Here is a 25,768-nt window from a genome sequence, read left to right as displayed (position 1 = left end):
TTCCGTATTTCTGGTACTGCTCCAATCATGCAAGGAATTTGTTTGAATTTGTTTTTTACACTCCAAATGGTAGAGTATTGTGACTGAACATTGGCCTTTGAAAGTGGAACGAAGAGTCAGAATAAATATTCCAGCATTGAGGAATGGGGGTGTGGAGTGGGATGGCAACTGAAAAAGATTTCTCTGATGAGGTGAAATTAGTTTACTGGGACTAAGAGATCAGTTCCACTCACTTGTTACTAGCCAACGTTTGCTCTCTATTCCTTCAACACACAATGTTTGGAATCCTTTTCCTTACTCTCATATTCGTTTATGACCTTGCTAGGCATGTTTCTGCAACCCCCGATAATCCTATGTCACAACTTTCACTTAATGGCGCTGGCAATTAACTCCCAAACACTCCCATCCTTCACATCCTGTTCCCCTTCCCTCCCCATCCACTCTCCAGAGTGCTTTCATTAATGGTTGAGACGTCAGTCTCTAGAATTCTAGCCTCGGGTATTCCCTCCCTAAACCTTACTGCCTTGTGACATATATTAAAAATTCTATGCAGCTTATCTTTTCAACATTGTTTTGGTCACCTTCTGAATTCTCAGTGCCCCGAAGTAATTTACAACCAAGTGAGTCGGTCTGAGCCTAGTCACTGTTGTTACAAAGGTACGTGCTGATTTGCACACAACAAGGTCTCATAAACAGCAAATACATGTGTGACCAAATAATCTGAAATGTTGGCACTACCCTCCATAAACTTGAGGACATCCAGAATTCTGCTGCCCCGCGCCCTTACTTGCACCAAGTCCCATTCAGCTGTTAGCCTTGAGCCTGCTGACCTATGTTCTCGCATGGTTACGCACCACCTTGACTATAAAACCCTCATATTCGTTTCCAGATTTCTCCATGGCCCTGTCCCTCCCTCTCTCTATAATCTCCTCCAGCTCTGCATGTCTCCGAGATGCCTATGCTTCTTTAATTCTGGCCTTTTCAGCAAGCAGCGTGCGTTGATGACTCGTCCAGTGGCTCTGACATCCATCATTATGAAGTGCTTCGAAAGGTTAGTCATGGCACGAATCAACTCCAGCCTCCTGGATTGCCATGATCCACTACAGTTCGCCTACAGCTGCAACAAATTTCCTTAGTCTTCTGAGAAAGTAGAGTCGTTGATGGGCTTTCTTAACTATAATGTTGGCATGGGAGGACCAGGACAGGTTGTTGGTAATCTGGACATCTAAAAACTTGAAGCTCTCGACCCTTTCTACTTCGTTCCCTCTGATCTAGATAGGGGCATGTTCTCCTCAATGCTTCCTGAAGTCAGACGCCATCTCCCTGGCCCTGCACTCAATACTGGAACACCTAGATAACAAAGACACCTATGTCAGACTCCTATTTATTGACTGCAGCTCAGCCTTCAACACTATTATTCCGTTGGGCAGCACAGTAGCACAAGTGGATAGCACTGTGGCTTCACAGTGCCAGGGTCCCAGGTTCGATTCCCCGCTGGGTCACTGTCTGTGCGGAGTCTGCACATTCTCCCCGTGTCTGCGTGGGTTTCCTCCGGGTGCTCCGGTTTCCTCCCACAGTCCAAAGACATGCAGGTTAGGTGGATTGGCCATGTTAAATTAGCCTTAGTGACCAAAAAGGTTAGGAGGGATTATTGGGTTACGGGGATAGGGTGGAAGTGAGGGCTTAAGTGGGTCGGCGCAGACTTGATGGGCCGAATGGCCTCCTTCTGCACTGTATGTTCTATGAAACCCATCTCCAAACGCCATGGCCCCGGCTCCTCCCTCTTTGACTGGATCCTGAACTTTCTAACCCGCCGACCACAATCAGTAAGGATAGGCAACAACACCTCCTCCACGATCATCATCAACACCGGTGCCCCACAAGGCTATGTCCTCAGCCCCCTACCATATTCCTTATACACCTATGACTGTGTGGCTAAATTCCCCTCCAACTCGATTTTCAAATTTGCTGATGATGCCTCCATAGTGGGTCGGATTTCAAACAATGACGAGACAGAGTACAGGAATGAGAGAGAGAATCTGGTGAACTGGTGCGACAACAATAATCTCTCCCTCAATGTCAACAAAACGAAGGAGATTGTCATCGACTTCAGGAAGCGTAGTGGCGAACATGCCCCTGTCTACATCAATGGGAACGAAGTAGAAAGGGTCGAGAGCTTCAAGTTTTTAGGTGTACAGATCACCAACAGCCTGTCCTGGTCCCCCCCATGCCGACACTAGTTAAGAAAGCCCACCAACGACTCTACTTTCTCAGAAGACTAAGGAAATTTGGCATGTCACCTACGACTCTCACCAACTTTTACAGATGCACCATTGAAAGCATTCTTTCTGGTTGTATCACAGCTTGGTATGGAGCCTGCTCTGCCCAAGACCAAAGGAAATTACAAAAGGTCGTGAATGTAGCCCAGTCCATCACGCAAACCAGCCTCCCATCCATCGACTCTATCTATAATTCCCGCTGCCTCAGAAAGGCAGCCAGCATAGTTAAGGACCCCATGCACTCCGGACATACTCTCTTCCACCTTCTTCCGTCAGGAAAAAGATACAAAAGTTTGAGGTCACGTACCAACCGACTAAAGAACAGCTTCTTCCCTACTGCCATCAGACTTTTGAATGGACCTACCTCGTATTAAGTTGATCTTTTCTCTACATCCTAGTTATGACTGTAACATTACATTCTGCAGTCTCTCCTTCCTTCCCTATGTACGGTATGCGTTGTCTGAATAGCATGTAAGAAACAACACTTTTCACTGTATACCAATACATGTGACAATAATAAATCAAATCAAATAATATCAAATCAAATCCCTGATTTTAATCACATTGTCGTTGGTGAATGTGGCTTCAAATGCCTGGGCCCGAACTCTGGATTTCCTTCAGTTATAACTTTGTTGTGTTGTCCTCTCTTTCCGAAGCTCTTTAAGATGTACCATTTGAAGCAAGCTTTTGGTTGTCTGGTCTAATACCTCTTTATACGGCTCGATATTAAGTTTTACTTCATGATGCTCCTGTAATGTACCTTGGGACTTTTTAATTACATTAAAGACATTGTATATGTGGAAGATTTAATTAAAAAATCACAAACCATCCTTGGAAGAGCAAAATTCATGATTTTAGTGCAATGTATTTCCATATTTCAGATAGCCTGACTGTGAAACTTGCACACACCCTGCACTGCAATTATTGAAATTCTAGTCACAACAATGACATTGGCTGCACTTTGAGAAATATTGCAGTCTTGCTTTCAAGTTGAATAACACAGTATGTCTGTGAAATCTAACTTTGAAACCAGACTGCTCAAGTGCTCAAATAATGTATTTTGTTCTCACTTCCTGATTCATGCTGACCTTGAATAACCTGCTGAATAAGACGCATTGAAAGCTCAAATCTTCCAGTCTTAAAAGAGGGAGAATGTGTTTCGAAAGATATTGCCATGCTAGGAGAAACAGAGCACCGAAAATCTTTTAAACCATTTATTCATTCACGTAATGTGAGTTGCGTTGGTCGGGCCAGCATCTGCTACTCATTTCTAATTGTCCTTGCGAAGGGGTGGTGAGCCACTGCCTTGAACAACTGTGTGATGAAGGTACTCCCAGAGTGCTGTGAGGCAGCGGTTTCTAGGATTAAACCCAGTAGCAATAAAGGAGCAGTGACTTATTTCAAAGTCAGGATAGAGGGAGACATGGGGGTGGTGGTCCCATGTGCCTGCTGCCCTTGTCCTTATAAATGATAGAAGTCATGGGCTTGGGAAGTGCCATCAAAGGTATCTTGACAAGTTGCAACAAGTGTGTTTTCTCCATGTAACAGACACCATTCATCTTTGGGCTACTCTGGCGAATCACATCTGCACCCACTGCAAGGCCTTGACATCCTTCCTCAAGTTTGGTGTCCAAATTTGACCGCAATATCCCAGCTGGGCTTAACCAGTGTTCTACAAAGGTGAAGCATAACTCTGCGCACCTATTTATAAAACCAGCTGTCTCAGTTTGCCCTGCCACCGTCTAAGTCTGTGCACATACACTCCCAAAATAGTCTTTCTTTCATTGCCAGTAGAGACAATAGACAGATTGTCCTTACAGGCCATAGTCACTCACTGTCTGTGCGGAGTCTGCACATTCCCCCCGTGTCTGCGTGGGGTTCCTCCGGGTGCTCGGGTTTCCTCTCTCAGTCCAAAGACGTGCAGGTTAGGTAGATTGGCCATGATAAACTGTCCTGAGTGTCCAAAAAGGTTAGGAAGAGTTATTGGGTTAGGGGGATAGGGTGGAAGTGAGGGCTTGGATGGGTCAGTGCACACTCGATGGGCCGAATGGCCTCCTTCTGCACTGTATGTTCTATGTTTGATCAGTTTCTAAACCCCTCTCCTTGCATCTTGCTCCCTTACCCCCCCCCCCCCCCCCCACCTGACATCTTTCTGATCAGAATAGTGCAACAGAGTTTCATCCTTAATGTGAGCTTCATTATAAAGGTGGCTAATAGTTCCTCCAATGATTGTGGGTAAAGTTAGCACTTGATGTGGTAATTGACCATTTAAATGATGAATCCCCTGGCTGGGATTGTCCAGAGAGAAATGAATCGGAAATTCACAGCTAGTGAATGCTTGTTCTAGCTAGGTCAGAGGTTAGGATGCTACAGTTCAAAGTCAAACCAGTCTAGGTTGCCATTTTCTGCTCACCATCCTTCTGGAATGCGAGATGAGAATGGAATCCCTGCTCTTCTCTGCTAACCTTCACCATCATATTACTTTCCAGTTCGCACATGAATCAGATCTACTTGAGGGAGTACTGATGCTGCTGGCACCTATGGAACCATGTTCCAGTGAAGAATCAGTGCCTTTGGGAGAAAGTATAGCGATGTTGGACACTGTTTGTACCCCCTCAGCAGCCATGGCGCCGATGTCCCGATATGAAATACCACAAGTGAACCTCGCCGTCGGTAATTCCTGCTAGCAGAGGTGGAGCATCACCAGGCTGGGAAAATGCTGAGTCGGGCCTGCTAATATGCCAGAGGCTTTTACTGTTTAATTTGCATGCCCACGCCGACATGCGGCATGAAACGCATTCACGCCGCTGTTGAGGCACCGGAGCATGGCATTTTGGTGGCACAGTGGTTAGCACTGTTGCTTCACAGCTCCAGGGTCCCAGGTTCGATTCCCAGCTTGGGTCACTGTCTGTGTGGAGTCTGCACGTTCTCCCCGTGTCTGCATGGGTTTCCGCCGGGTGCTCCGGTTTCCTCCCACAAGTCCCGAAGGACTTGTTAGGTGAATTGGAAATTCTGAATTCTCCCTCCGTGTACCCGAACAGGCGCCGGAATGTGGCGACAAGAGGCTTTTCACAGTAACTTCATAGCAGCGTTAATGTAAGCCTACTTGTGACGATAAAGATTATTATTATTATTCCGTGCTGCAAACTCTATTTTCAGCTGACGCCGAAGTCTCCGCCCAATCATGTTTCCCGATTCCAGCGTCGGCTGACGGAGAATCCCACCCAAACTGTCGGCAGTTAGACGTGACTTTGATCTCACAATGTAGCTCCTTTGCATTTGCTAGATTAAGCAGCAAACCCTCATGCACTGGGACCTGTTCTCTGAATGCAAATGTTCAAACCATGCTCCACTTTTTGAATTACCTGGGAACGTTGGGAGCCCCTTTTGTCCCCTGTTGCTTTCTCCATGATAATGCCTTGGCCGGTCAGAGCTGACTTGCCAACCAACCAGCACCCTTTTCTCCTGTGGTATAAATTGTTGTGACCGTTTGTGTGTTAGTGTTGATGAGTGCAGGACTGAAAGCTTCGGCAACATTTCAGCGATGCTTAAGACCGGGCAGCACGTTGGTGCAGTGGTTAGCATTGCTGCCTATGGCGCTGAGGACCCGGGTCGAATCCCAGCCCTGGGTCACTGTCCGTGTGGAGTTTGCACGTTCTCCCCGTGTCTGCGCGGGTTTCACCCCCACAACCCAAATGGTGTGCAGGGTGGGTGAATTGGCCACACTGAATTGCTCCTTAATTGGAAAAAATAATTGGGTACTCTAAATTTAATTTTTAAAAAGCAATGCTTAAGACCAAATGGTCTTTTCCTGCTATACCCTGGAATCCAAATCTAATAGAGGAGTTTGGCTGAGATTACTGTGATGTGAAAGAACTTGAGGGAGAGACAAGATAGAGATGATCGGATGCCATTTGTTTTTGGTTATGGATTCAAAGATTGAGTGAGTTCTTTGTGCATTTGTTGCACCCATGCCAGGAACACTGTTCATATAATTTCTGAGCTTGCAGCTAGGAGTGTAATGCCTCCTGGTATTTCCTCCAGTCTTTCCAGTCCTTCCATCCCAGCCGCCCCCCTCTCTCTCTCTCTCTTTCTCTCTCTCTCTTTCCCCCCCCCCCGGCCATTTTTTAATCTCACTTTCTCTGCCAGTTCCATTTTGATTGAAAACGGTAGCCAGAAAGCATTGCAGAAAGAAGTCTTATCAACAGGATTTTGTTGTACCAAGTTTAACTTTTTTGTGTACTTGCAATTTCATAGATATTGTTCCTCGTTGTGTAGCGCAGACATTTTGTTCTGCAGCCAACTTGACTTAAAGTTGCAATGCAGTTTGAGATAAATTACTGGCAGTTTCCAGACAAATCGGTTTCCTGTTTTAGCACACAACATGAAGACGGGTCAGAGATTAGTAGACTTTGATTGGCATCACATTACTTCTTTGAGTTGTGGAGCAAAACAAAGGCAAATCAGTAACTCGGATGTTTCAGCTGGGGGAGTGCTGCACTCCGGCGACACCTTTTGGATGAGGCATTAAACCAAGCTCCCTGTCTGCAGTTTCAAGTGGACATGATTTTTTAAAAAGCAGTGAAATTCTCCTCGTTGACCTGGCAAATACTTATCACTCAATCAACACCACTGTGAAACAGGTTATCATGCTTCTTGTCTCATTGCTGTTTGTGGGAGCTTGCTGTGCGCAAGTAGGCTACTATGTTTCTTGCTACGGCATTGACGACACATTTTTAAAAAAAAAACCTTCATTATCTCAAGTGCATTAAGTCATGCAGCAGTTTTGAAAGATACAAGTTGAAATTCATTTTTTTGCCAGTTGCAGATTAAAAGCATGTGGGAGCGCAGATAGTTTATGACTTTTGCCCCGGTTTTGTTCCAATCCAACATTTTGCAGTAGCACACATTTAAGCTGGGCCAAAGTCTTCACTAAGTTGGTTTCATTGGAAGTTGGCGTTTGATTTACCTCCTCCCTCGGGAAACAACTAACCCCAAATTAACAGCTCCCCATTTACTGCGGGCTTAGGGACTTGCAGTGGATGCAGTAAAATCTTGAAGTTACCAAAATCCTGGATATTGTATGTTTTTAAACCCAAAATCTAAGGAGGTTACAATACACAAGCCCATTGTGCCGCTATCCATTCTTGTTTCCTTCTTCATTCACTATCCTTTCCTTATATTCAGTATTTTTAGATGCTTTTTCTAATTGTATTCAATTCCATCTTAATTGTTTTTATTTCTTACTCAACAGCTACTCTGCCTGAAAAATTATTTCTATAATTTCCCACTATTCTTCTCGTGGAGTCCATGACCCTTGTCACTGATTTGTTAACCAGTGGAACAGTTCTTTCCATTTCCATTTGAAAATCTTTTGGATCTTTGAAAACCTCAAACCCACTCAATCCGTATTTTAGTGAAAACCATCCAGCCTTTCTCCATCGCTTTAAGCTCTATTTCTGGAATTTCATTCAATTAATTCTATCAGAATATTTTAAGCAAACGTAGTGTGTGAAGCAGTAAGTGATATCTATTCGACGAGTGGGGTCTATCCAGAAGAAGTCCATAATATTGACTTTTAGCGTTTAATCAGGAAACAAATAAGAACAGAGGTTTGTCCACTCAGCCTCTTGACAGGTGATCCGACCCTAGCCGTGACCAATTGCTGTCCCGCATCCCGAAGGGAGCTGAACTGGTTCTCCTCGGCGATGTCAATGCTAGTGTCGGGAGGGAAGCAAACTTTTGTAAAGGTGTGTTCGGCAGGGAAGGCGTGGGGAAAACAAATGGCAACGGAGTTCTCCTCCTGACAAAATGTTTAGAACATGACCTGGTCATTACAAACCCTCTGTTCCAAGCACTGGAACGGAATAGACGAATCATCGTCCGAGCAAGAGACGGCAAAGATGTCTGCATCACCCAGGCCATGATTGGACACAATGACCGCTGGGCTGACCATTGACAAATCCGCTCTACCATCTCCATCACCCTGGCCCCAAAGTGGCACAGGCAGAAACAAATCAGCCACAGGAGACTCCATGTACCTGGACTCTCCCTGAGAAGAAAGAGCTACTCAGTTGGCCTCTCACAGCTAACCTGGCGATGACCAACGAGCCGGAGCCGCAGAATTCCCACAATGCCTAGTCCGCCTTAAAAGCCACCGTAGTCAGCAGCTGCGAGGAGACGCTCGGGCTCTTGACCAGGAAACACCAAGACTGGTTCAACGGGAATGACCAGGCGATCCAGGATCTTGACCGCAAATGCAAGGCGTTCCTGAGCTGGCAGCTCCACTAAAACCCAAGTCAAAGGAAGCAAGCCTATAGGCAACTAAAGTACGAGGTGCAACAAAGAATGCGTGACCTAAAGAACCGATGGTGGGTGAAAAGAGTGCAGGAGACTCGGCAACCTGCTGACAGCCACAATGTGCGCCGCTTCAGTTCAATTAAAACCACCAGTACCCAGGGAACCACCCCTCTGAGACAAAAACGGAGAAGTGATCATCAATGACAGCGAGACAGTCTGCCTGCTGGAGAGAGCACTTCGAGGACCTCCTCAATGACAGCGAGGCAGTCAGCGCCTGCTGGAGAGAGCACTTCGAGGACCTCCTCAATGACGGCGAGGCAGTCAGCGCCTGCTGGAGAGAGCACTTTGAGGACCTCCTGAACCAAGACGCAGGTGGCCTCCACACCATCCCGCAACACGCTACCTGCCACCATTTCGGTGCAAGCCCAGCTTTCCGTGAGGTCAAAAAGCCACCTGACAGCTTGAAAACAAGGCCTCAGGTGCAGATGGAATCCCTGCAAAAGTATTCAAAGTGACGGAGAAACATTCTTGACAAGAATCCACAACCTCATCACCCTTATCTTGAAGGAATATATCATGTCGGGTAATCAAGATGCCTTAATTGTGACTACCTTCAAGAAAGGAGACCTGTCCTTCTGCGGATATTACAGACGATTTCCCTACTTTCTGCCACGGGAAAGATCATCGCGAGAATCCTCCTCAACCGCCTCCTCCAGGTGGCTGTAGAGCTTCTCCCTGAATCTCCGTGCGGCTTCCGCCCATCAAGAGGCTCAATGGACCTGATCATCAGCGTGCAACAAATCCAGGAAAAGTGCAGGGAGCAGAATCAACCTGTTTACATGTCCTTCTTCGATCTCCCAAAGGCTGTCAACCATAAGGGATTGTGGAACAAGCTCCTCAATTTCGCCTGCCCCCCCAAAAAGTTACATTTCTCTGCCAGTGCCACGATGACATGCAAGCTGTGATCCTCACCAATGTAACCACCGCAGACCCAATAAGTGTGAAAACAGGGGTCAAACAGGGCTGCGCATCTCCATATTCATCACTGCAACGCTCCACTCCATCGCCCTAAAGTTCCGCACTGGAGTGGAGCTAACCTACCAGACAAACGGGAAACTGTTCAACCTCCGACGCCTCCAGGCCAGAACCAAGACCATCCCAACTTCTATCATCGAGCTGAAGTATTCAGATGATGCCTGCCTGTGCGCACGTTCAGAGGCTGAGCTACAAACCATAGTCGATGCATTCACTCAGGCATAGGAGACATGGGCCTCAGACTAAACATCCAGAAAACAAAGGTCCTTACCAGCCCGCTCCTGCCACAGAAAACTGCCCCCACCCCGACCATCAAGATCCACGGACAATGTGGATCATTTCCCATACCTCGGGAGCCTGCTCTCTGCGCGAGCAGACATTGAATAAATCCAGCATGGACTCCAGTGCACCTGTGCAGTCTGAGGAACAGAGTGTTTGAAGACCGAGACCTCAAATCCAGCATCAAGCTCATGGTCTACAGGGCAACCATGGTTTCCACTCTCCTGTACGCATCAGAGACATGGACAATGTACAACAGGCATCCCAAATCTCTGGAGGATATCACCAAAGTTGCCTCCGCAAAATCCTGCAAATCAACTGGCAGGCTAGGCATACAAACGTTAGCGTCCTCTCCCAGGCCAATATCGAGGCACTGGCCGTGCTCGACCAGCTGCATTGGATGGGCCACATTGTCCGCATCCCCAACACAAGACTCCGAAACAAGTGCTCTCTGAGCTCCGCAATGACACGCGATCACTAGGAGAGCAGTGGAATCGCTCCAAGGACACTCTGAAAGCTTCTGTAAATAAATGCAACATCCCCATTGACACATGGGAATCTCTTGCCTTAGGACACACAAACTGGAGAAGAAGCATCGCGAAGGTGCCAATCACCTCGAACGTCACAGGGTGGAGCACGAGGAGGACAAGCATAAATAGCAGATCGAGAGCGCAGAATCCAGAGCGTCCCACCCACCTCATCAAACACCACCTGCCAAACCTGTGGCAGAGTTTGCAGATCCAGGATCGGACTATTCAGCCATAGCAGAACCCACCTCCCTGGAGTGGAACCATGTCATCCTTGATCCCAAGGGATTTCCCAAGAAGATGATGATTTGGGCATCTGGACCAAGGAGATCAGGACATTGGGAAGAGGTGAGGTCTGATGGACGGCTGAGATGTTGGCGCCAATTAGGTAAGGAATAAAGTGGAGGTTTAGGCAATGACCTAATTAATCTGTTTAGTCTACAAAAAAATCCAGCAACCTGGAATTTCAATGAGATATTTCTTCCCTCCTGAAGACTTGTCAGAGAAACCTCGTGGAGAAATATGTACTAAGAGGTGTGAATGAAAAGCTCTTGTCCCTGGTATTGGAACGAGGCTGAGGAGTAAAGTATCCTGACTCATTAGGATGCCTGGACCTGCTTTTCTATATCTGCCAAGAACTCTCAAAGCACAAAGTCTCGTTCAAATGTGACTGTGTAACATAAATGGGCAATTAGAATGAAACCGAGTTAATTCAAGCAGTTTACTAGCAATTAAATAGCCTCTGTTGTGATTTTAGACAGGAAGTAAGTTTAATGGATGTTTGGGTAATCCGTGTTGGCAATGTGTGGGGACTGGTGGGGTGCAGAGAATATGGTTTTACTGAAGCACAGTTGCTGAAGGTGCCAGCTCAGCATTTCTCTACGTTCTGTCTGAGAAAACTCTAAACCTTGCGTATGTGTAAATGTTGCGGCCAGGATCATATACAGAGGAGAAGGAAACCGAAGTGGAGAAGTGATGAGCCCCTCAGTATGTCCTGCCAAATAACAACTGGCACTAATTCAGGATTAGTGCTGTGAGAGAGCTTGAACTTGAGGGAAAAAGAGCTTTTCTTTGTGGAAAAGGCACTTAGGATATTTTGCCAACTGCTGTTATTCAAACCAGGTGAATGAGGACTTGCAAGAGGGAATTAAATAAATAGTTCCAAGAAAAATTAAAGGGTGCAAAACAAATTTTACATTTTCTTTTTCATAGAATTTACAGTGCAAAAGGAGTCCATTTGGCCCATCGAGTGCGCTGACCCTTGGAAAGAGCACGCCACTTCAGCCCACGCCACCACCCTATCCCCATAACCCAGTAACCCCACCTAAAAGTGCATGAGAAGAGAGCAGATATGGGGATCCAAATAACACGCTGTCGTCTCAGAGCTGACACTTGCTGGAGAGCCTCTTTTGGTGCTAAAATCTCCCACTCTAAACTTTTCAAACAGTTTCACATTTTTCAAGGAGGTTGAATCCTGATGTGCCCCCAAGTGGTCTCCCGCCCACATCTCACCTGCATTGGGGCTGGTTTAGCACAGTGGGCTAAACAGCTGGCTTGTCATGCAGAACAGTGCCAGCAGCGCAGGTTCAATTCCCGTACCGGCCTCCCCAAACAGGCGTTGGAATGTGGCGACTCGGGGCTTTTCACAGTAACTTCATTGAAGCCTACTTGTGACAATAAGCGAATATTATTATTATTTATAGGCAACTGTGTACTCATTTATGCCGAATTGTGTCAGCTACCCAAAGGAATCAGTGTTATTAATGGAGGAGTGTTTTTTTGTTAGCAACATGCAGTTAACAAAATAATGTGCGCCACAAGAACCAGCTTTTAATTTGTTCTGTGGGATTTTCAGCCCACCTGCATTTTCCATCAATGGACGTGCTCAAATGGAATCATCTTAAATGGGTGCTGGTTAGCTTTCTGCTGTGCTGCACATCTGTGACAGCATGGTACCGTGGCAGACAACAGAGTTGTTTTGAAGCACCAATTTTTTTAATTTAACTGAAACATGGCAAAATCTCATGCGATTCACCAATGCTAAAAATGAGCTAAAACCTCCAGTGTAATAGATCATAGAATTTACAGTGCAGAAGGAGGCCATTCGGCCCATCGAGTCTGCACCGGCTCTTGGAAAGAGCACCCTACCCAAGGTCAACAGCTCCACCCTATCCCCATAACCCAGTAACCCCACTAAGGGCAATTGTGGACACTAAGGGCAATTTATCATGACCAATCCACCTAACCTGCACATCTTTGGACTGTGGGAGGAAACCGGAGCACCCGGAGGAAACCCACGCACACACTGGGAGGATGTGCAGACTCCGCACAGACAGTGACCCAAGCCGGGAATCGAACCTGGGACCCTGGAGCTGTGAAGCAATTGTGTTATCCACAATGCTACCGTGCTGCTTGTAATATCAATGGTACAAAATGACAGAACTTTTTGACATTCATCTGGAGCATATGCAAGCTGTGGAGCAATTTACTGTGCTCTGTGCAGCCATTGTTATGTCAAAATACTAAAATTTGTCCATTTTAACCCTATGTTTCTCCCATCAATGTCTTTTAATTCTTGTCCTTTTATTGTTTCAGCTGTGGGAATAGGTTCCTGGTGCTTCCACATGACATTGAAATATGAAATGCAGGTGAGCAACTGCATAACCATCTTATTCAATTCAGTTTTGGTTTCTTGACTGCCTTTCAGACCCAATTGACGTTTTGAATATTCTTGGTTATTACAATGCTTTAACACACATCCTGTTAACATCATAACTTGACACATGAGCACCATTGCCGATAAGAGCATTTGGCCCCTCAAACCTGCTCCATTATACAATAATGATCAAGCTGATCTTCTACCTCAACTCCACCTTCCCACAGTATCTGCATATTGCTTTTAGTTCCCTTATTTATGCTGATTTTCTTTCCTAATTGCTTACTGTGCCTGCATATTGACATTCAGTGATCTGTTTGCAATGGTACTAAGGCCATGGTGAATGCCAACATCCTACTTTAAATACTTCACTGTTTAAAAATATATTCTACTTTTCCACTTTCCCTTCCAAAGTGGATAAATTTATATACGCACCCACGCTGTAGTCCATCAGCCATGTTCTTACCCACTCACTTAACCTGCACGTGTCTCTTTGTGCACTTCTCACAGCTTATTTTCCTGCCTAACTCTGTATCGCCAGCAACTTGAATACGTTACACTCAGTCACCTCATCTAAGTCATTGACGTAGATTGTAAATATAAAAAATGTCCAGTTCCAAACAAACACAAATACCCACTATCCGCTTTGACATCTGATTCAGCTAATTGAATCCACGTCACTTTTGACACAATTGCCTATTAGGATTTACTTCAGAATAAATGACCATTCATTCATCCTCTACCTCGTCTTATACCACATGGTTGCCTTAGATAGTCAGGTGCATTTGTTGTGAAATCCATCTGTGTGTTCATGTTTGGATTGAGACTTTGTTCTTCACTATACTTCCCATGATATCAGAGGAGAACTACAGTCAGAGTCATCTGGTTAGATATGCAACTTATGATGCTCCTCCAGCCATCTTGAGACTGACGCTCTGGAATTCTTTTTACAAAATCTCTACTGACGCTCCTTTAACATGCTGCTTAATGCCTACCGCTTTGACTAAGCTTTTGGTCTAACGTTGGTTACAATATCTCCTTTTGCATGGGACCAATTTCTGCTGACAATACTCGTGTAGTGTCTTGAGACATTTTACTGTGTTAATGGTACTGTGGCACAGTGGTTAGCGCTGAATTGGACATTCTGAATTCTCCCACTGTGTACCCGAACAGGCACGGTGTGGCAACAAGGGGATTTTCACAGTAACTTCATTGCAATGTTAATGTAAGCCTACTTGTGACAGTAAAGATTATTATTATAAATTTGCCCCTTATTTGGCAAAAAAGAATTGGGTACTCTAAATTTATTAGAAAAAACAATGCATGCATGAATTTCACACACACCATTGGTTGTTTTTGATGAATCATGTTCTGTTATAACTGCGGTAGGTTCAGCAGAACTGAACTGTTGGCTTAAAGATTTGACAAAGTATATATACTGACCAAGAACTGAAGTACTGGAGGAGCGGCTTAGAACTCTGCCCTATTGTATATGCAGGTGATGTACAGCTCTCTCCAATAAACACTGCCACTTTACATTTGAGTTTGTAATGAGATATTCCTTGGTGCTAGTGTTGTGGTGGGGTCCTGTGGAGCAGTGACTTGAAGGAGATTTTCTTTCACTTGGTAAATTTGAATGATAATGTGATTGCGATGTGCAAGGAACTGAGAAAAATATGACTATGGTTGAATAAATAAAGCATATACAAATTTGTCAACAGACATAAGGGTAAAGCACTGTATAGTGCACATTTTGCCTGGATAATGGTTTTTCCTGGGAGAGAGCCAAGGAACAGTTTCATGCATTATAATGATAGCATTTGCCCTGTTAAGCTAACTATTGGTCTGTGTTTTTGCCGTTGTTTTGTCTTGAGTATTTTTCAGAAAGATTGAATAACTCTGTGTGACTGAGTGAGTGGGTGGGGATGATTGCGAGTCTGCCTTGCGCCCAGTCTCCGTTTCCTCACTCTCACTCTCACCAACACATGCACACACATGTATCCACATACACTGACCCTCCAAACATTCTGATCATTTTTGTTACTTTTTAAAAACTCAACAGTTTATTACTATGGCGTTGATTTACATTTGCTCAGCACATCTCGCAGTCAGCACATGGGACAGGGTCGAAAGGCTCTGCATGTGCTGCTGACAAGTGCGCCGAGGCCCCAGATTCCCGAGAGGACACCCACCAGGGGCATTGAAGCCCACGGGACGTGGTAAGCAGCTGGCTGCCTCCACCTGATGTCCATCCTGGGGACACACCTAGACGCAGCGGTAGAGCAAGGAAGGCGTGTTGAGGATCACTGGGTGAGGGGGGTGGGGAATAAGGGGGTAGGTCGGGGATGAGGGAGGCGTGAGTGCATGGAGGGGAGAGTGGGGCATTGTGGGACACTAATGATACATTAGAAACCCTTCACCACAATCAGTATGACTCCTCGGTCACCTTCTTCCTCGATGCAGACCGACCTCTGAACTTCTGGCCCTTCTCTTCAGGCATGAACCCCCACCCCCCCTCCCGACCATGCCACACCCTACGTGAAGTGGGTGAGTATGAGGGCCTTCCTGGCCCTCCGGCCTTAACCGGACCCTTGCCATGGCTGCCTGCCCTGCAGCCTGGATCGTCCTGCAGCCCCGGTGCCTCATCATCACCCTCATCCTCCTCTTCTTCCTCGGTGGCCACAGGTTCTTCATCTCCCACCTCCAGAAAATAGCCTCGCTGCTGTATCAGGTTGTGGAGGACACAGCAAATCACCACAAAGCGGGCAACCCTCCAGGGGTTATACTGCAGGGCACCACCAGAGCGGTCGAGGCATCGGTAGCATATTTTAAGCCGTCCGATGCACTGCACTGCTCAATGGAAGCTCGGGCGGCCACATGGGCCTCGTTGTATCGGGTCTCCGGCCTCCGTACTGGCGTCCTCCTTACCCACAAGAGCAAACTGGCCATCCTGGGATGGTCCTCGAAGAGGCTGGGGATGTCTGACTGCCCCGGCATGTAGCTGTCGTGCACATTCCCTGGGAAGCGTGCACACACGTCCATGATTTGTTTTATATTCAGGGAGCGGAACCCTTTCCAGTTGATGTAGAGCACTCCCAGCTGGCCTGGTGCTCGCAAGGCAACTTTCCTTGGTGGCACGGTCGCAAAGTAGTTAGCACTTTTGCTTCACAGCTCCAGGGCCCAGGTTCGATTCCCGACTTGAGTCACTGTCTGTGCGGAGTCTGCACGTTCTCCCTGAGTCTGCGTGGGTTTCCTCCGGGTGCTCCGGTTTCCTCCCACAGTCCAGAAATGTGCACGGTAGGTGGATTGGCCATGCTAAATTGCCCTTAGTGTCCAAAAAGGGTAGGTGGGGTTACTGGATTACGGGGATAGGGTGGAGGTGTGGGCTTAATTAGGGTGCTCTTTCCAAGGGCCGGTGAAGACTCGATGGGCCGAATGGCCTCCTTCTGTACTGTACTTTCTATGATTCTATGAATTGTTTCTTTCCTTAAATCCTCAACTTTTTTTTGAAATTCAGTTTATTGTTGTGCCAAACCATCCTTTCGGAAATTTACTTATCGGCCCCTTGAGTGGGAAAAACATACAAATGTAGCCCGCCCCCCGAGCAAAAAGCTTGGACAAGCCTGTGTTTGCTAGCTGGCCTTCAGTTCCCTGTTTTCTCTCTCCCTCTCTTCAAAAGCAGTGTTACGTTTGCAAATTCCAATCCAATGAAGCCAAAAATCTACAAACTGGAAAATCGTAGCTGGCTCATCCACAATCTCTGCAGCTATCTCTTAGAACCCTCGGCTGCACCCCATCAGGTCTTGGGGATTTGCTGGATTTTAGTCCTTGCATCTCTCCTATACTTTTTCTCTGCAAATATTAATTACCTTTATTTCTTCACTCTCTCATTAACCTCTCAGTTCCCCTCTAATCCTCGTATGGAACTTATGCCTTCTACTGTGAAGACAGGCATAAAATACGTGAATGTGCCTGTCATTTATAATAACATAATCTTTATTGTCACAAGTAGGCTTACATTATCACTGTAATGAGGTTACTTTGAAAAGCCCCTAGTCGCCACATTCCAGCACCTGTTCGGGTACACTAAGGGAGAATTCAGAATATCCAAATTACCTAACAAGCACGCCTTTCGGGACTAGTGGGAGGAAACCGGAGCACCCGGAGGAAACCCACGCAGACACGGGGAGAACGTGCAGACTCCGCACAGACAGTGACCCAAGCCGGAATTGAAACTGGCGCTGTGAAGCAACAGTGCTTTAACTGCTCTCTCCCTTTTCATATACCTTTGTAGAAGATCTTGCGATCTGTTTTTGAATTCCTGGCTACTGTACTCTCACGCTATTTCCCCCCCCATTTGATCAGCATTTTGGTGGCCCTTTGTTGTTTTCTGAAACATAATAATGTTTGTAACATTGCAAGTCCCTTTTTTAAAAAAAAAAACATTTTTTATTAAAGGTTTTCATAAAATATCAATAACAAAATGAGAAAGAAAAAAGAACCCAACAGGGTTAAGTACAAAACACAATCTAAAAAAGCAACCCCCCAAACCCCTCCCCCCCGTACCTAAATAATAAATTAACATTAACACCCCGACTTAACACAACAGGTGGCCACTCAGACCCTTCCAATATAAATAACATAAACAAAAATAAAGTAAACCCGCCCCGAGCTGCTGCTGCCATTGACCAATGTCTATCGTTCTGCCAGGAAGTCTAAGAACGGTTGCCACCGCCTAAAGAACCCTTGTACCGACCCTCTCAAGGCGAATTTCACCCTCTCCAATTTAATGAACCCCGCCATATCGCTGATCCAGGATTCCACGCTTGGGGGCCTCGCATCTTTCCACTGAAGGAGAATCCTTCGCCGGGCTACCAGGGACGCAAAGGCCAGAATTCCAGCCTCTTTCGCCTCCTGCATTCCCGGCTCCTCTGCCACCCCAAATATTGCGAACCCCCAGCCCGGTTTGACCCTGGATCCTACCACCCCATATTGACCTTAAGGCAAATTTCACCCTCTCCAATTTAATGAACCCCGCCATATCGCTGATCCAGGATTCCACGCTTGGGGGCCTCGCATCCTTCCACTGAAGAAGAATCCTTCGCCGGGCTACCAGGGACGCAAAGGCCAGAATAGCGGCCTCTTTCGCCTCCTGCACTCCCGGCTCCTCTGCCACCCCAAATATTGCGAGCCCCCAGCCCGGCTTGACCCTGGAACCTACCACCCTCGACACCGTCCTTGCTACACCCTTCCAAATGTCCTCCAGCGCTGGGCAGGGATTGATGGGTGTGATTTGCTGAGCTCCCTGAGCACCTAGCACACCTGTCCTTGCACCCAAAAAAACGGCGTATCCTTGCCCCAGTCATGTGAGCCCTATGCAGCATCTTAAATTGTACGAGGCTGAGCCTCGCGCAAGAGGAGGAAGAGTTCACCCTCCCCAGGGCATCCGCCCACATCCCCTCATCAATCTCCTCACCCAACTCCTCCTCCCACTTACCCTTTAGCTCCTCCACCGAGGCCTCCTCCTCCTCCTGCATCACCTGATACGTTGCCAAGATCCTTCCCTCTCCAACCCACACCCCCGACTGCACCCTGTCCTGGACCCAGCGTGGCGGCAGCAGTGGGAACTCCACCACCTGCCGCTGAACAAACACCCTTACCTGCATATATCTGAACATGTTCCCCGGGGGGAGCCCAAATTTCTCCTCCAGCTCACCCAGGCTCGCGAACTTCCCGTCCACAAACAGGTCCCCCATCCTTCTAATACCTACCCTGTGCCAGCTCAAAAACCTTCCATCCATCCTCCCCAGGACAAACCGGTGGTTCCCCCGAATCGGGGACCACACCGAGGCCCCCACCTCCCCCCTGTGACGTCTCCATTGCCCCCACATTTTGAGGGTAGCTGCCATCATCGGGCTCATGGTGTACCTCGTTGGAGGAAGTGGCAGCGGCGCCGTCACCAGCGCCTGCAGGCTCGTGCCCACACAGGACGCCATCTCCAGCCTCTTCCATGCTGCCTCATCCCCTTCATCACCCACTTACGCACCATTGCCACGTTGGCGGCCCAATAATACCACAGAGGTTAGACAGCGCCAAACCCCCCCCCCCCCCCAATATCCCTGCACGGCTCCAGGAACACCCTTCTCACCCTCGGGGTCTTCTGCGGCCATACAAGCCCCATAACGCTCCTGTTAATCCGCCTGAAGAAGGCCCTAGGGATCAGGATGGGGAGGCATTGGAACAGGAACAGAAACTTCAGGAGCACCAAAATTTTAATTGACTGCACTCTACCCGCCAGGGAGAGTGGCAGCACGTCCCACCTCTTAAACTCCTCCTCTATCTGCTCCACCAGCCTCGTGAAATTAAGCTTATGCAGGGCCCCCCAGCTCCTGGCCACCTGGACCCCCAAATAGCTGAAGCTCCTCTCCGCCCTTTTTAGTGGGAGCTCTCCAATCCCCCTCTCCTGGTCCCCTAGCTGAACTACGAACAGCTCGCTCTTCCCCATATTGAGCTTGTACCCGGAGAAATCTCCAAACTCCCGAAGGATCCTCATCACCTCCGGCATTCCCCCCACCGGGTCCGCCACATATAGCAGCAAATCATCTGCATAGAGCGACACCCGGTGCTCCTCCCCACCCCGCACCAGCCCCCTCCAGTTCCTCGACTCCCTCAACGCCATGGCCAGGGGTTCAATCGCCAGCGCAAAGAGCAGGGGGGACAGGGAACACCCCTGCCTCGTCCCCCGGTGTAGCCGGTAATACTCTGACCTCCTTCTGTTCGTGGCCACACTCGCCACCGGGGCCTCATACAGCAGCCTCACCCACCTGACGAACCCCTCCCCGAACCCGAACCTTTCCAACGCCTCCCACAGGTACCCCCACTCCACCCTATCAAAGGCCTTCTCCGCATCCATCGCCGCCACTATCTCCGCCTCCCCTTCCATCGCCGGCATTATTATAACATTCAAGAGCCTCCGTACATTGGTATTCAACTGCCTCCCTTTCACGAACCCCGTCTGATCCTCGTGTATGACCTGCGGCACACAGTCCTCCATCCTCATGGCCAAAATCTTTGCCAGCAACTTTGCGTCTACATTTAAGAGTGAGATCGGTCTGTATGACCCACACTGTAGGGACCCTTGTCCCGCTTCAGGATCAGGGAAATCAGCGCTCCCTATGTCTAGCACTCTAGGCATCATCGGGGGCAGAGCCCCCCCTTCCCTTGCTTCGTTAAAGGTCCTTACCAACAGCGGGCCCAGCAGGTCCGCATACTTCTTGTAAAATTCAACTGGGAACCCATCCGGCCCCGGTGCCTTCCCCACCTGCATGTTCCCTAGCCCTTTGACCAACTCCTCCAACTCAACCCCGCCACCTGCCCCTCCTCCACCCTCGGAAACCTCAGCCGGTCCAGAAAGCGACCCATCCCTCCCTCTTCCCGTGGGGGCTCAGACTGGTACAGTTCCCCGTAGAAGTCCCTGAAGACCCCATTGATACCCACCGAACTTCGCACCGTGTTCCCTCCTCCATCCCTAACTCCCCCGATCTCCCTACCTGCCTCTCGCTTCCGAAGCTGGTGCGCCTTTTCTCCGTATTCATATACCGCCCCCTGCGCCTTCCTCCACTGCGCCTCCTCCTTCCTGGTGGTCACCAAATCGAACTCAGCCTGGAGGCTACGCCGCTCCCTAAACAATCCCTCCTCCAGGGCCTCCGCATACCTCCTATCCACCCTCACCATCTCCCCCACCAACCTCTCCCTCTCTCTCCTCTTCCCCCCTCTCCTTGTGTGTCCTAATGGAGATCAGCTCTCCTCTGACCACCGCCTTCAGAGCCTCCCAGACCACCCCTACTTGCACCTTCCCATTGTCATTAGCCTCCAGGTACCTCTCTATACACTTCCGGACCCGCCCGCTCACCTCCTCGTCCGCCAGCAACCCCACCTCGAGGCGCCACAGAGGGCGCTGGTCCCTCTCCTCCCCCAACTCGAGGTCCACCCAGTGCGGAGCATGATCAGAAATGGCTATCGCCGAGTACTCCGTATCCTCCACCCTCGGAATCAGCGCCCTGCTCATGACAAAAAAGTCAATCCGGGAGTAGGCCTTGTGAACATGGGAGAAGAATGAAAATTCCCTGGCACCCGGCCTCGCAAACCTCCACGGATCCATCCCTCCCATCTGGTCCATGAACCCCCTCAGCACCTTGGCCGCTGCCGGCCTCCTGCCCTAGACCTAGCGCGATCCAATGTCGGATCCAGCACCGTGTTGAAATCCCCCCCCCCATTATCAGGCCCCCTGTCTCCAGGTCCGGAATCCGGCCCAGCATAAGCCGCATGAACCCCGCATCGTCCCAATTCGGGGCATATACATTGACCAACACCACCCGCTCCCCCTGCAGCTTGCCACTTACCATCACATACCTACCGCCATTGTCTGCCACAATGCTCGAATCCTCGTATAACACTCTCTTCCCCACCAAGGTCGCCAACCCCCGATGTTTTGCATCCAAACCCGAATGAAACACCTGCCCTACCCACCCCTTTCTCAACCTTACCTGATCCGCCACCCTCAGGTGCGTCTCCTGAAGTATGGCCACATCCGCCTTCAGCCCCTTCAGGTGCACGAACACCCGGGCCCGCTTGACCGGCCCATTCAGTCCCCTTACATTCCAGGTTATCAGCCGGATCAGGAGGCTACCCCCCCCCCCTTGCGCTTTCCACTCGCCCGACCCCGCCTCCACTGGCGCAGCACCCTTTCCAGGCCCGGTCCCACTACCCCCAACTCAGGCCTCTGCCCCCCACCCCACGGGGCCCCTTCTCCCCTACTGACCATCAACCCCCCAAGCAGTTTACCTACCCCCCCCACGAGCCCGCCCGGTAGACCTAATTAAAACAATGCCCAATCAACCCCAAAAAAACCAAAGAACCCCCCCCTCGAAACACAATCCAACAATCCCCAACCATCCCTCCACCGCGACCCCTTATCCCCGACCCTTAGTCTGAGTCCAGTTTTTCTGCATCATTGACTAGAAGCTGAAATGTACCTTTGGCTCTACAATGTGTAGAAATGGGCTCTGGACTTGTGAAGTATCCCATTAGGGAGCGAGTGTGCATTCCATCTCTCAGTGCTTAGCTTTGTGATTTTTAAATATTCTGGTGAGCTCCTGCATGTCAACTTTGTCGCTGACCAAAGAACTTGCACTTGAAGAGCAAACTTTCACATGCTCGGGGCATCTCGAAGTAGTTAATGCCAACTAAGCATTTTTGAGGTGCAGTGTCAGGGAAGGGCAGTCAATTTGTACACACTGTCCCACCAATACCGAATGAGATGAATGAATGACAAGTTAATTTGCTTTTCTAACGTGGGGTAATATGACGCCAGAAGAATATCTTGCTAATCTTCCAATAGTGTGATGGGTTTGTTAAGGTCCATCTATATGAGCGTGTTCACCGACTTTCGTATCTTCTGCCCAATGGAAGAGAGAATAATCTGGGTGGGAGGGGTCTTTGATTATGCTGCCCGCTTTCCCAAGGCAGCGGGAGCTGTAGACAGAGTCAATTGATGGGAGGCGGGTTTGTGTGATGGACTGGGCGGTGTTCACGACTCTGTAGTTTCTTACGGTCTTGGGCCGAGCAGTTGCCATATCAAGCTGTGATGCAGCCAGATAGGATGCTTTCTATTTGTGTACAAACTCTCATGAGATTCCTTTTCTTTTTCCGTTTTATTGGAGACATCTTTTCTGAATTTCAACCTTGCTTGCCGTGCTTGTACGAATGTTGAGAGAATACAGATGATCCATTTATTTTAATTTTATGCACTTGCTGTGGATTGATTTTCAAATAACTCATGTTGCCATTAATTTCAGCCCAGTGACCACAGTTAGCTTGTTCACTGTTGGCATACGCTTGTAAAATTCTGATATAATTAACTAAGGTTATGGTTAAATGACAGTCAATTGTTATAAAGGAATCTTTCAATTAAAGTTCATGACTCTATAAACCACAGTGTGAAGCTTTTGTACGTGATGGACGTAATCCAGAAATTTGACCTGCTGTTAAATCTTGTAGAGGCCGCTGTTGTATTCTTTGTTTTTGTTCTCCCAGGATGGTAAAGGGTAAAGGTTGTAGTGTTAACAAAGAACAGCAAGCAGTGTTTAACAAACAAAGCTAATTTATTACACTACACTGGATTAGATTTAAGCATATTACTAAGGAATTAGTTAAATAAAGATTACACTACACATCTACAATACAAAACTATGCTATCAGTTAAACTATCTCACACCTACTCTCTCTACGTCTCTTGCACTCTCCCACTCTCCCAGGAGTCAAGGAGGCGTGTGATATTTATATGGTTGCTCTATAGCACCATCTAGTGAAATCCACATATTCTGACAACCACTATCACATATGTGCTGAATAGACCTTTTAAAACATAAATGATTTCTTCCTTCTCCTCCAGTTATTGAGATACACTTCCACAGGTTGCAACAGCCTTCTGGTATCCCTCACAAAGGAGTGAGGCTAGGCTGTTGGAGTTGACAAGCTGTTTGAATAGGAGAGCACAACAAATTGGGTCCAGAGTCTCCAGCAAGAATGAAGGATACAAATTGGGGCTAGGAGCCCTGGCTGCCTTTGTGTTCCCATGTTATTTCAGGAGCACACTGATCAATCCAGCTAGCATTGCTATCATAGTCCAGACCTGCTAATTGCGAGGTGGTGCATTTACTTTTTTTGTTTTTAAAATTTTTTATTTAAAACATTTGTAACATTTCCAGAGAGAAAACAGGCCGTATGCAAAGAGCCTTAACATAGTGAAAACAAACAGTGGGAAAGAATAAACATGTTAATGAAGCACTTCCCCTGTCAGCTCTGTTTGCCATGCCCCACGTGTTCAACTAAACTAACGTGGCTCCGAGCCCCCCCCCCCCCCCCCCCCCCCCCCCTCAGGTGCCGCTGCTGTCAGTTTCCTGCGCTGTTCCCTGAGAGTCTGCAAGCCACCTTCCACCCCGGGGATCCCTAGACCCCCCCCTGCCCACTTAAGTCTTCTCTGCTCTCATTCCCGGCTGCCCTCTCCCAACCTCCCCTACCCCCCGAGGCCCGACCTGCCAGGCCAGCCCTGCGATTGGCCCTAGCCCGCCCCTCCTCCTACTCTCCCTGGGGCACCCTGACCTACGCTAGCCACGCTGACCCCTGCCCTTGGCGCCTGTCGGTCTCCCGCCCGAGTGCTCCGGCCCTCCCCCCACACACCATTATCCTGATTGTATCTCCCCGTGCCCTTTCAAGTCCCTTAACCAGCCCCTAGCCCATTCCCCTCTCCGAGGCCCCGATCTCCCGCCAAAAAGTACCAAGTGCAGGGCCCCCTTTGCAGGGCTCCCCGCCCCCCAACCCCCCATGCTATCCTCCAAGAACACCCTACACAATGCGCCCTCCAGCCCCTGCTCTCTGTCCCGGCTGAAAACAATCTTGGATAGAACATTACAGTACAGGATAATTTAACGAACCGCCGCCACACAAAAGCTCTGTGAGCCCAGAGTCCTTTAGTTCAAGTCCAGCTTCTTCTTTTTTTTTAATTAAATATTTTATTGAAAATTTTTGGTCAACCAACACAGTACATTGTGCATCCTTTACACTATATTATAACAACACAAATAACAATGACCTATTTTATGAACAAAAAATGAATAAATAATAAATAACAAAAATGAAAACTAACCCTAATTGGCAACTGCCTTGTCACAAGTAACACTCTCCAAAAATATAATTTAACAGTCCAATATATAATTATCTGTAGCAACGACCTATACATACTATACAGTATATATTAACAACCCTGAGAGTCCTTCTGGTTCCTCCCCCCCCCCCCCCCCCCCCGGCTGCTGCTGCCTTCTTTTTCCCATTCCGTCTATCTTTCTGCGAGGTATTCGACGAACGGTTGCCACCGCCTGGTGAACCCTTGAGCCGACCCCCTTAGGACGAACTTAATCCGCTCTAGCTTTATAAACCCCGCCATGTCATTTATCCAGGTCTCCACCCCCGGGGGCTTGGCTTCTTTCCACATTAGCAATATCCTGCGCCGGGCTACTAGGGACGCAAAGGCCAAAACATCGGCCTCTCTCGCCTCCTGCACTCCCGGCTCTTGTGCAACCCCAAATATAGCCAACCCCCAGCTTGGTTCGACCCGGACTCCTACTACTTTTGAAAGCACCTTTGTCACCCCCATCCAAAACCCCTGTAGTGCCGGGCATGACCAAAACATATGGGTATGATTCGCTGGGCTTCTCGAGCACCTCGCACACCTATCCTCCACCCCAAAAAATTTACTGAGCCGTGCTCCAGTCATTTGTGCCCTGTGTAATACCTTAAACTGAATCAGGCTTCGCCTGGCACACGAGGACGACGAGTTTACCCTGCTTAGGGCATCTGCCCACAGCCCCTCCTCGATCTCCTCCCCCAGCTCTTCTTCCCATTTCCCTTTTAGTTCATCTACCATAGTCTCCCCTTCGTCCCTTATTTCCCTATATATATCTGACACCTTACCATCCCCCACCCATGTCTTTGAGATCACTCTGTCCTGCACCTCTTGTGTCGGGAGCTGCGGGAATTCCCTCACCTGTTGCCTCGCAAAAGCCCTCAGTTGCATATACCTGAATGCATTCCCTTGGGGCAACCCATATTTCTCGGTCAGCGCTCCCAGACTC

The 25,768-nt window shown here is 48.3% G+C and overlaps 1 protein-coding gene across 1 annotated transcript in view; it reads left to right on the top strand.

The window, feature by feature from the left end:
• Positions 1-25,768, top strand: part of acer3 (alkaline ceramidase 3) — a 201,538-nt gene that overhangs the window by 62,883 nt on the left and 112,887 nt on the right. The window contains exon 3 of the mRNA XM_072477389.1: positions 13,016-13,068. Coding sequence (XP_072333490.1) covers positions 13,016-13,068 — 53 coding nt within the window. The remainder of the gene's footprint in view (positions 1-13,015; positions 13,069-25,768) is intronic.

The sequence above is a fragment of the Scyliorhinus torazame genome, chromosome 15, assembly GCF_047496885.1.
Source record: "Scyliorhinus torazame isolate Kashiwa2021f chromosome 15, sScyTor2.1, whole genome shotgun sequence".
Lineage (NCBI taxonomy): Eukaryota > Metazoa > Chordata > Chondrichthyes > Carcharhiniformes > Scyliorhinidae > Scyliorhinus > Scyliorhinus torazame.
This window is presented reverse-complemented; position numbering and strand designations above follow the sequence as displayed.